Raw genomic sequence first — 12,091 nt, 5'->3', positions numbered from 1 at the left:
GTCCGACTGAAAAGTCGAAGTTGACTTGCTGGAGCTGTGACAAAACTGTCTACTTTGAAAAGGAATTGAAAAGTCATTTGAGCTAATAAATGCCAAAGGGTCTGACACGGATACGCGTCGAACTATGACTTTGGCTTCGAGAGCTTTTTAGGTACATAAATGTGGGTAATATGTGGTTGGATCATCATCTCGATTGTTCATTGTTTGAAGTGTCTTCGAAAACTTCGGAGAGTTTGAACACAGTTTGTAATCATTAATATACATATGATGTTTTAACACAGTTTTGAAGTCAAAGTATAGCTTTGAAAGATGTAGGAATCTAAGAGTGATATCTTCTGTTAAATCATGACTTGGATTTTGATTTTTCAAAATCAGAATGCGTAATCAAATTTGGGTAAGAATGGTTGTTTTGATTTCTATACAAGAATGTATATTGTTATGAGATTTTGGGAGTATAGTTGATGATTTGCTTAATCAGATTCGAAAAATGTAACATATTAATTGTGAATTTATATATCTCTCGGGTATTACCTACCCGTTAAAAAAAATATTCACAATTAATATTTTGTACAACAGAATTTTATTACAGTCTTTATGAAAATATATATGTGCATATTTTTTTCAGATGTAACATAGATTTAATGAGTTAATATTAAATTAAACTCATTTGATTTACGGTTGAAACTAGAACTGAATAATCCCTAAAGACTTTAGAAATTACATAACTTTTACGGAGTATTTATTCAATAAAATTGAAATTATGAATTAATACTTCGTTATTTGTTGGTGTTTGTGGAATTCTTGTGAATTTCGCAAGGTACGAATAACGTTATTTGAAAAGTTTCGAGTACATCGACGATGAAAGTGAAAAATCAAACTTATATTTGAATAATTCATTTGATTTATTATGAATTGGGATTTATTGAATTGAGGCAGAGATTGTAGTTAATGATGGTTAAGTTGTGGACGAAGGACGTACATTATTGCATATTAGTAATATGAATTAACCGAGTAGTTAAGATTCACACATAATAGCTTAGTACGGAAATATTTATTATGGTCTAAAAATTTATATATATAAGATATACATATAAATCCTTCAGTGAAAATGAGTTAATACTTCATAACTCATTGATATGACATACTTCTTGTTGATTTATAATGATGTCCACGGTGATTCTTGAACTGACGGAGTTTGTGATGTTATAGGTGCTGCTGATTATGACAACGCTGATGGCACTGACTGTACTGGTGATGTTCATGGTACTGTTGATGCTGTTGGTAAATCAAGTCTAGCTTGTAAACCACACATCATTCTTATCAGGTTTTCTACTCTTCCTTCTATCATTTGGGTTCACTTATCTAATTTATGGTTAGGGCTAGAATAGATAATCTCTAAGACTTTAGAGGCTACAAAATCGTCGCAAAATGTTTCTCCAGTGAAGTTATGAATCAATACTTCATCGTTTGTTGTTGTTGGTATTTCTTGGTATCTATAGAGTGTATGTCATTGGTACTCGTGGGATATAGGTTGTGATGTTGAAGTGTGGGATGCGGATGTTACTGTTGGTGGTGGTGATGGTACTGTTGGTGTTGCTGATGGTGGTACTGGTTATGCTGCTAGTGCTGTTGTTGGTGTTTGTAACCCTTGCACCATATTCTCTAAAGCCACTACTCGAGTGCGAAGCTCGTTGACTTCTTCTATTACACCAGGGTGATTGTCGGTTCGGACGAGCGGATAAATAAAATCGAGAATTTGATGTAGTATATAATTGTGACGAGATACTCTGGAAATGAGAGAGAAAATGGTGTTTTGGACCGGTTCGCCGGTAAGTGCTTCAGGTTCATCACCAAGAGAGCAATGTGGTGGATGGAAGGGATCACCTTCTTCTTGTCTCCAATTATTGAGGAGGCTACGAACATATTCCCAATTCATGCAGAATAGATGATGGCTAATTGGTTGATCCATTCCCGTCACACTGCTTTCGGAGCTAGAGTGGGATTCGATATCGAAATTCGAGGGACTTGAACTAATGACGAATTCCATTTCGTTCGATTGAATAAAGGATTTTTCGATATGAAATGATTTTTCGGCTATCGGGTGGTATTCTAATTACATAGAATATCTATATATATAGCGCAAAAGATTTCGTAGATTACGGAGGAATTTACGGGATATGTCAGGCAAAGTTTACAGTAACAGATACGCTAAGATATGGATTAGCAGATACGCTAAGATATGAATTTTGTCTATACACTATTCATGCAATCAATGCAGTAAGACGTGTCTAGACTAAGAATGATAAGCAGGTAATTTCCGACAAAAATGATGAGCAAAACTTTTGACATGCAGACACGGTCGAAGTCCAGACTCACTAATGCATTCTAACGACTATCAGTTAGACACACTAATACAGACATGGTTCGCTAAGACCACGACTCTGATACCAACTGAAAGGACCCGTTCATATACATTATAAACGATTCACAATAGTTGATTACATTGCGAGGTATTTGACCTCTATATGATACATTTTACAAACATTGCATTCGTTTTTTAAAAGACAAACTTTCTTTACAACGAAAGTTGACGGCATGCACACCATTTCATAATACATCCAACTATAATTGACATAATAATAATCTTAATGAACTCAATGACTCGAATGCAACGTCTTTCAAAATATGCCATGAATGACTCCAAGTAATATCCTTAAAATGAGCTAATGCACAGCGGAAATTTTTTTTAATACCTGAGAATAAACATGCTTTAAAGTGTCAATCAAAAGGTTGGTGAGTTCATAAGTTTATCATAACAATCATTTCAATATATTAATAGACCACAAGATTTCCGTTTATAAATATATGTACACTCGCAAGTGTATAAAAGTATTCTATAAGTTGTAGGCACCCGGTAACAAGCCTTAACATTCATGTTTTACCCTCTGAAGTACACCAGATCAGGTGTGTTTAAAATAACCTCGAAGTACTAAAGCATCCCATAGTCAGGATGGGGTTTGTCAGGCCCAATAGATCTATCTTTAGGATTCGCACCTACCGTACATAGACAAGTAGTTTAATGTTACCAAGCTAAGGGTATATTTCTAGTTTAAACACACGTAGAATTAGTTTTAGTACTTGTTCCTATTTCGTAAAACATTTATGAAAACAGCGCATGTATTCTCAGTCCCAAAAATATATATAAAAGGGAGCAAATGAAACTCACCATACTGTATTTCGTAGTAAAAATACATATAACGTCATTTAACAAGTGCAAGGTTGGCCTCGGATTCACGAACCTATATTAATTATATATATTTATATGTTGGTCAATATTTGTCTAACAATTTTTGGTCAAGTCATAGTGTACCACAATCCTAATGCTCGAGACTAATATGCAAAAGTCAACAAAAGTCAACTTGACCCAAAATGACTTCTAAAATTTATACGTGTTTATTATATATCTTAACTATAGTCGTTTTATATATTTAAATATATTTATTAGATTTTATAATAATAAAAGTCATTTATTAATAAAAATTTATATTAACGTTTATATATGATAAAATATACTTTTATATATCTTAAGTAGTAAAATTTATAAAGTTCACTTAATATCGTAAAACTATAGTGGTAAGTATTATTAATGTAATTATATTACGCGTGGTGAAAAATATCTTTGTATCCCCTATTTATTTGATAAAATAATATAGATCATAATAATAATAAGTAAAAGATGTATTATTTTGTAATAATAATTATTATTATTCTTATAAAAAAATAACAATATTTATATTTACTAAAAATGTTATTATGATAAAATGATAATACTAACATAATAGTAATAATGATATTTTATAATAACAATGATATTTCTATTAAAATAATAACGACGATAGTAATAATAATCATTTTAACAATAATACTAAAATTCAGTTGACTATAACTTCTAATCCGTTCATCGAAACCATTCGATATCTAAATGAAAAGTTCTTAATTTTTCGCTAGCTTTCCAATGACATGCATATCATATACCCTATCTCAGTAGCATATGTATCTAATTCAGGATTCAACAAACCTATCTAAGGACAATATCGAATGTACAAGCATGCATAATCCTATATACTCGAGCACTAGTCAGGGATACACTATTGATATATATAAAAGTTAAGTTATGAGTGCTCACGTATCAATATTGAGATTCAATATTGCAGGAAAGTACGTAGACGCAACGGAGATGATAAACACTAGATTGACCTCACGAGCATACCCATGAACCATACCCATCACCTCCATAGCTATAACCCATAATTTCCTTAGCTTCGACTCATTCAAAAAACTATTTTGAAATCACTCGGACATCACTCCGTCGTAATATTTTATGTATACTAATAATATCTTAAAATAATACAGAGCAAAAATATATATATATATATATATATATATATATATATATATATATATATATATATATATATATATATATATATATATATATATATATATATATATATATATATATATATATATATATATATATATATATATATATATATATATATATATATAAATCGATTGAGAGAGTTTAGAGAAATATATTTTCAAGTTTTTATGAAATAATGAAACCTATTGAATTCTATTTATAATAGATTTTTGAATTATTAAAGTGAATTATTAAAGTATGAATTATTAAAGTGAATTATTAAAGTATGAATTATTAAAGTGAATTATTAAAGTATGAATTATTAAAGTGAATTATTAAAGTATGAATTATTAAAGTGAATTATTAAAGTTAAAGTAAAGTAAAAGTAAAGTAAAGGTAAAGTTAAAGTATAGTAAAAGTATAAAAACTATGTATGTATAATACGCGTATAAATATATATAATATTAATTTAAATCGTTATATATATATTTAATGAAATAAAATATAAATATCGTTATATTTATTATACTGGTTAAGTAATGAGTTGTCAAAAGTGATTCTAGATATTTATAAAAGTTATATACGTTTTAATAATAAAGTTCTTTTTAAACTGAAAACGTTTTTGTACGTTTGAAAATAGATTAATAGAATATTATGGAAACCAATTCTCCACTAGCTTTTGTCTAACTTTCATAAATGACACTTTTTATTTTTCTTTATAAATAACTTTACAAATTATTCCGAATATTGTTAAGAGGAATAGATTATCTCAAATCATATTGGACTTCTCAACAGAGACTTGTAATCATAATTCAATGTTTCTGATAATTCAATCATTTAATATATTTTTTTTAATTTCGTCGATTATCATATTGAAACAAATACGTTCATATAAAGCATTATACATTTAAATACTTTGTTGACATTTTCAATTTATAACATATACACATATACATACATATTCATATATGTTCATTTAATGGTTCGTGAATCATTGGAATTTGGTCGAGGTTTAAATGAATGTATAAACATAGTTTAAAATCCTTGAGATTTAACTTAACAAACATTGCTTATCGTGTCAGAATAATATAAAGATAAAGTTTAAATTTAGTCGAAAATTTCCGGGTCGTCACAGTTGAATTGCCCAGAATCAATAATCCAACCAACACACTTATTAAGATTATTAGCAGAGATGTTGGACTTAAAAAAACTTTTAAAGTTGTTGTTAAAAATAACATTGACATTTTTAAAGGTACCTGTAACATTGGCTTGGGCACTTCCAGTGACAGATATATCATTGATCAGACTCATAAGCTTATTAATTTGATCATAAGCTTATTAATTTGATCATAACACCTGTCAATGGTATGCCTAGTCATATTGCACTTATTGCACTTCAAGTTTGTGTTAGGACCTCTATCAAATTTATTTTTATTGTCAAAAGTTTTTGACACAATAAAAGCAGATTACTGAGACTTGAGAGCACTACCAGATGAAGTAGCAGAAGAAGAATCTCTTTGAGATTCTTCTCTGGACATAATAGAAAAAGCATTTTGAACAGAGGGAAGAGTCTCCCTGGTCAAAATATTGCTTATAACAGCATGATAACACTCATCCAAACCCATTAAAAATTGCATAAGTTTAATTAAATCATCATGACTTTTAAATTCAGTGTTATCACACCCACAAGAAGGCAACTTAACAAGAGCATCAAACTGTTTCCACAAGGAATTTAACTTATGATAGTAATCAGATAAAGAGTCACCATTTTGAGAGATTGTATTAATCTTTTTATGCAGATTAAAAGTAATTGACCCATCTATCTTGTCATAAGTTTCTTTTAACTCATCCCACACAGTTTTAGCATATTTAGAGAAAACTTGACCAGAGAACAATTCTTCACTAATAGAGTTAAGAATCCAAGAAAGAACCACATAATTACATCTATCCCATTGTAAAGCAAGAACATCATCAGTAGTACTTTTCATTACAGTTCCATCAATAAATCCAGTTTTGTTTTTTGTTTGCAGAGCTAACATCATAGCTCTACTCCAGACATTAGAGTTCTCTGTCCCTTTTAATTTAAAGGAAATGAGAGCAGTAATACTAGTGTCACTACTATTGATAATGCTAAAAATGAACATATATTTCATAGCATTATTCCTCAAGAAAAACAAGCTTTTAGTTGCAATTGTCCTATTTACAAGTGATTTTCGTTTAAATAATAAAAGGTGAAGACAAAAGACAGATTCGACGAATTGAAGACGCAAACGACCAAAAAGCTCAAAAGTACAAAATACAATCAAAGAGGTTCCAATTATTGATAAGAAACGTCTCAAAATTACAAGAGTACAAGATTCAAAACGCAAAGTACAAGATATTAAATTGTACGCAAGGACGTTCAAAAATCCGGAACCGGGACCAGAGTCAACTCTCAACGCTCGACGCAACGGACCGAAAGTTATAAATTAATTATGTATATAAATATAATATAATATATAATTAATTATATAAATTTTATATTTATATTATATTTATATATTAAATTCCTTCGGCAGATTAAAAGACAAACATGTGTGAGCTGGAAATACGATCTCCGTGACTCGCGGAGTTTGAAGAAGAAAAGGGCTGCGAGTCGCGGAGCCCCAAATGTTGAAACTGCCTATAAACCTCGCGCATTCTGATCGTAAAAAAATATCCTAAAAATCTATCTCTATCTCAATATATACGTAAATGTATATATATAATTTATATTTTAATTTTAATTTTAATTTTAATTTTTAATTCTAATAATAAGGGTATGTTAGCAAATGTTGTAAGGGTGTAAGTCAAAATTCTGTCCGTGTAACGCTACGCTATTTTTAATCATTGTAAGTTATGTTCAACCTTTTTAATTTAATGTCTCGTAGCTAAGTTATTATTATGCTTATTTAAAACGAAGTAATCATGATGTTGGGCTAATTACTAAAATTGGGTAATTGGGCTTTATACCATAATTGGGGTTTGGACAAAAGAACGACACTTGTGGAAATTAGACTATGGGCTATTAATGGGCTTTATATTTGTTTAACTAAATGATAGTTTGTTAATTTTAATATAAAGATTTACAATTGGACGTCCCTATAAATAACCATATACACTCGATCGGACATGATGGGAGGGTATTTATATGTACGAATAATCGTTCATTTAACCGGACACGGGAATGGATTAATAGTCACTAGAATTATTAAAACAGGGGTGAAATTATGTACAATGACACTTGGCATAATTGATAACAAAGTATTAAAACCTTGGGTTACACACAGTCGATAACCTGGTGTAATTATTAAACAAAGTATTAAAATCTTGTTACAGTTTAAGTCCCCAATTAGTTGAAATATTTAACTTCGGGTATAAGGATAATTTGACGAGGACACTCGCACTTTAAATTTATGACTGATGGACTGTTATGGACAAGAACCAGACGGACATATTAAATAATCCAGGATAAAGGACAATTAACCCATGGGCATAAAACTAAAATCAACAAGTCAAACATCATGATTACGGAAGTTTAAATAAGCTTAATTCTTTTATTTCATATTTAATTTCCTTTATTTTATATTTAATTGCACTTCTAATTATCGCACTTTTATTGTTATTGTATTTAATTGCACTTTTAATTATCGCAAGTTTATTTTATCGCACTTTTATTTATCGCAATTTCATTATCGTTATTTACTTTACGCTTTAAATTAAGTTGTAATTATTTTTGGTTTTAACTGCGACTAAGTTTTTAAAATCGACAAACCGGTCATCAAACGGTAAAAACTCCCCTTTATAATAATAATATTACTTATATATATTTTTATTTTTATAAAATAAAACTAATATAGCGTTAAGCTTTGTTTAAAGATTTTTTTCCCTGTGGAACGAACCGGACTTACTAAAAACTACACTACTGTACGATTAGGTACACTGCCTATAAGTGTTGTAGCAAGGTTTAAGTATATCCATTCTATAAATAAATAAATATCTTGTGTAAAATTGTATCATATTTAATAGTATTTCGTTGTAAAAATAAAGCTATTTTATATACACCTCGCATAACATCAAATATTTTTGGCACCGCTGCCGGGGATCGATTCTAGCTTAAAAGCCGGAAGCGCAACGCTAAATATAAAAAAAAAAGATTTTTATTTTTAGTTTACTTTTATAAAAAAAATACGCTTTTGTAAAAATACGTTTTAAATATTCGAAAACATAAAAAGAAAACAAAAAAATAAATATTTTTAAGAGTTTGTTAAATAATTAAGTTTTATAAAGTTTCTTTATTTTTATTTTTTAAAAAATATAAGTTTTATTTAGATATTTTATTTTTATTTAAAACATAAAACCAAAACCGAAAAAAAAAAATATATATAAATCTAGTTTTAAGATTTTTATTTACAAAATTATAAAGTATTTCTATTTTTATTTTAGTTTTTAAATATAAGTTTTTATTATATAAATATTTTTATTAAAACAGAAAACATAACATAAAAAAATATATAAAAAAAACTTGTCAAATTTAAACCTGCACCTGTTTTGAATTTTCATTCACGACGACTCGCGGAGATTTTTGCCAGGTGGAACCGCGACTCGCGGAGCCTCCCTGACAAACGTGACCAGAAACCCTAATCGCATTTATTACGGGGTAATTATTATTATTAATTTTTAATTAAACCCTAATTAGGTTTTGTTAATTTATTATTTAGTTTAGTTTTTTAGATTTAATTTATATATTTAGTTTAATTAGTTTAATTAATTTATAAAATTAATAGTTTTATAAAATAAATAATATAAAAATAATATTTTTATAAAAATTTTAATTTTTACAACTTTTATTATATTTTTATATTTTGTACATTTTTAATTGTTTTAGCGTAATTTTTGTATTTTATCGCTCGTACTTAGTTTTAACTTTTAAGTCATAGTTTTTGCCATAGTTATTTTTACTTCTAGATTTTTAGGCTTTACCGTAAAATCCCTTAAGTGCTTTTTCTTTAGACTAAGATCTAAGTGCTTTAGAATTTTGCGACGCCTTTTTAAGTTTTAGTACCTTTTTAAGATATTGCCATTTGGGATATAGTTTTTCTTGTAAGCTTTAATATTTTTTTCGACGCCTTTTACCTATGTATCAATTATCACTCCAATTAGTAATCTCAATTTGCAATTTTAATTTTAAGTTAGTGATAGTAATAAGGTTGGGTTAGTCGAGTGTTTTTAAGTTCTATAAGTCACTCTTTTTCTTTCTTATTTTTCGACGCCTTTTATTTTTCAACCCTTTTCTTTTTCGACGCGCTCTTTTTCTTTCTTATTTCTCTTCATTCTAGTTTTTAGGACATAGATTTTTATTCTACTTCTTATCTAAATTTCTTAAAATTACGAAAATTTATTTTAAGTGGTTAAATTGATAGACATCAAAATTTTCTGGTTCGTAGTAATAGTTGGATTTGTACGTGGACCGGGTTATTGGAGCCAAACAGTACTCAATTATATTGAGACCAAACGAATCCTGCCCCTCTGCTGCATCTTTTGGCTATTCGAAACGTGGGCAATATCAGAAAAGTCTATTAATTGGATAACTTATATAATTTTTCTTTCTTTTTAAAAACTAATAGGATATTCAGTGAATGCACCGAGCAAGACGTTCACCACCTTTTGTACGTTCACCACCTGTAACTCGATCAAGACATCTAGCTAATATTACCGCCGTTGATTTTCCTTTAGAATCGTCATCCAGTCGACCAAGTACTCCAATTCAAATTTCCGATAATCCATTTTTTGAAACCGACCCCACAATTGAGAAATCGGAGAATATTCAGGGACGATTCATAGATCCTGAACCGTTAATTTTTCCTCCGGAACCACCAATCATTCAAACAGAGATTGTTGAGGAACGAACCATTAAATCAGAATCCTCTAGTGATTCCGATTCAACAAATTCAATTATGGAGAATCTGGAACCTTTAAGTATGGAAGACCGAATGCGAGCTAAACGCACTGGCCAAGGTCACGCAATTACTCATCTAGACATTAATGCGCCAGATTATGAAATCAAAGGACAAATTCTACATATGGTGACTAATCAATGCCAATTTAGTGGTGCACTGAAGGAAGATCCAAATGAACATCTTCATACCTTTAATAGGATCTGCACTCTATTTAAAATAAGAGAAGTTGAAGATGAACAGATATATCTCATGTTATTTCCCTGGCCTTTAAAGGGAGAAGCCAAAGATTGGTTGGAATCGTTACCTGAAGCGGCGATCGATACATGGGACGTTTTAGTTGAAAATTTTCTTAAACAATTCTTTCCTGCATCTAAAGCCGTAAGACTTTAAGGAGAAATTGTTACGTTCACACAGAAACCAAATGAAACTCTATATGAGGCGTGGACAAGATTTGGAAAGTTATTGAGAGGATGTCCGCAACATGGTTTAGACACCTGTCAAATAGTACAAATATTCTACCAAGGATGCGACATCACTACAAGGAAAGACATCGATATAGCAGCTGGTGGATCTATTATGAAGAAAACCGAAACTGATGCTTACAAAATTATTGATAACACTGCTTCCCACTCACATGAGTGGCACCAAGAAAAAGATATCGTTAGATCATCTAAAGCAGCTAGAGCCGATTCTAGCCATGACTTAGATTCCATTTCAGCAAAGATAGATGCTGTCGAGAGACGAATGTAAAAGATGACTAAGGATATACACTCAATACGAATTAGTTGTGAGTAGTGTGGAGGACCACATTTGACAAAAAATTGTCTTAGTATTGAATTAACAATAGAACAAAGAGAGAATATTTCATACATAAACCAAAGGCCTGGAAATAATTATCAGAATAATTATCAACCGCCAAGACCGATTTACAATCAAAACCAGAACTATAACCGAAATATTCCATACAACAACCAACAAGGTCCTAGCAATCAACAAGTATCCAACAATACTTACAACCAGCAAATGCCTAATTTTCAAAACAAACCACAACAAACCGATGATAAAAAGCCGAATTTAGAAGATATGATGACGAAGCTAGTTGAAACTCAAACGCAGTTTTTCACATCTCAAAAACAAACCAATGAACAAAATGCTCAAGCATTTAGAAATCAACAAGCTTCTATTCAAAATTTGGAACAAGAAGTAAGTAACCTAGCAAGGTTAATAGGTGAAAGAAAACCGGGAAGTCTACCTAGTGATACAAACGCAAACCCCCGGAATGAAACAGGTAAAGCCATTAACACAAGAAGTGGTACAACACTTAAACCACCTGAAATACCTGTAACCTCTGATGAAGCTAATCCTACTCCACAAGAACCACAACCTGAGCAAGATAAGGAAAAAAAACCGGTAGTTGAAAAGGTTAATGAAGATAACACAGTTAAGGCTAAACCTTATGTTAAACCATACCAACCACCACTTCCTTACCCGAGTAAAATGAAAAAATAGAGACTTGAAGTCGAGCAATCTAAATTCTTGGATATGTTTAAACAGATAAATGTCAATCTTCCTTTCATTGATGTAATTTCAGGAATGCCTAGATATGCTAAATTTCTGAAAGATTTGATCACGAATAGAAAGAAAATGGAAGAACTCTCGGCCGTTACTATGAATGCTAATTGTTCTGCAG

At 30.2% G+C, this 12,091-nt stretch overlaps 1 protein-coding gene across 1 annotated transcript; it reads right to left on the bottom strand.

Moving 5' to 3' along the window:
- Positions 1-5,889: 5,889 nt before the first annotated feature.
- LOC139875007 (uncharacterized) lies at positions 5,890-6,465 on the bottom strand. Its single transcript, XM_071862395.1, has one exon. The coding sequence runs from the start codon at positions 6,463-6,465 to the stop codon at positions 5,890-5,892; it is 576 nt and encodes a 191-aa protein (XP_071718496.1).
- Between the last annotated feature and the right edge of the window lie 5,626 nt (positions 6,466-12,091).

The sequence above is a fragment of the Rutidosis leptorrhynchoides genome, chromosome 11 (assembly GCF_046630445.1).
Source record: "Rutidosis leptorrhynchoides isolate AG116_Rl617_1_P2 chromosome 11, CSIRO_AGI_Rlap_v1, whole genome shotgun sequence".
NCBI classification, from domain to species: domain Eukaryota; kingdom Viridiplantae; phylum Streptophyta; class Magnoliopsida; order Asterales; family Asteraceae; genus Rutidosis; species Rutidosis leptorrhynchoides.
The sequence above is the reverse complement of the archived record's forward strand: the minus strand, read 5'-3'. Positions and strand labels throughout refer to the sequence as shown.

What these genes read in the sequence shown, in the direction of transcription:
- LOC139875007 (XM_071862395.1), bottom strand. Translation starts at nt 6,465, where the DNA reads ATGATGTTAGCTCTGCAAACAAAAAACAAAACTGGATTTATTGATGGA.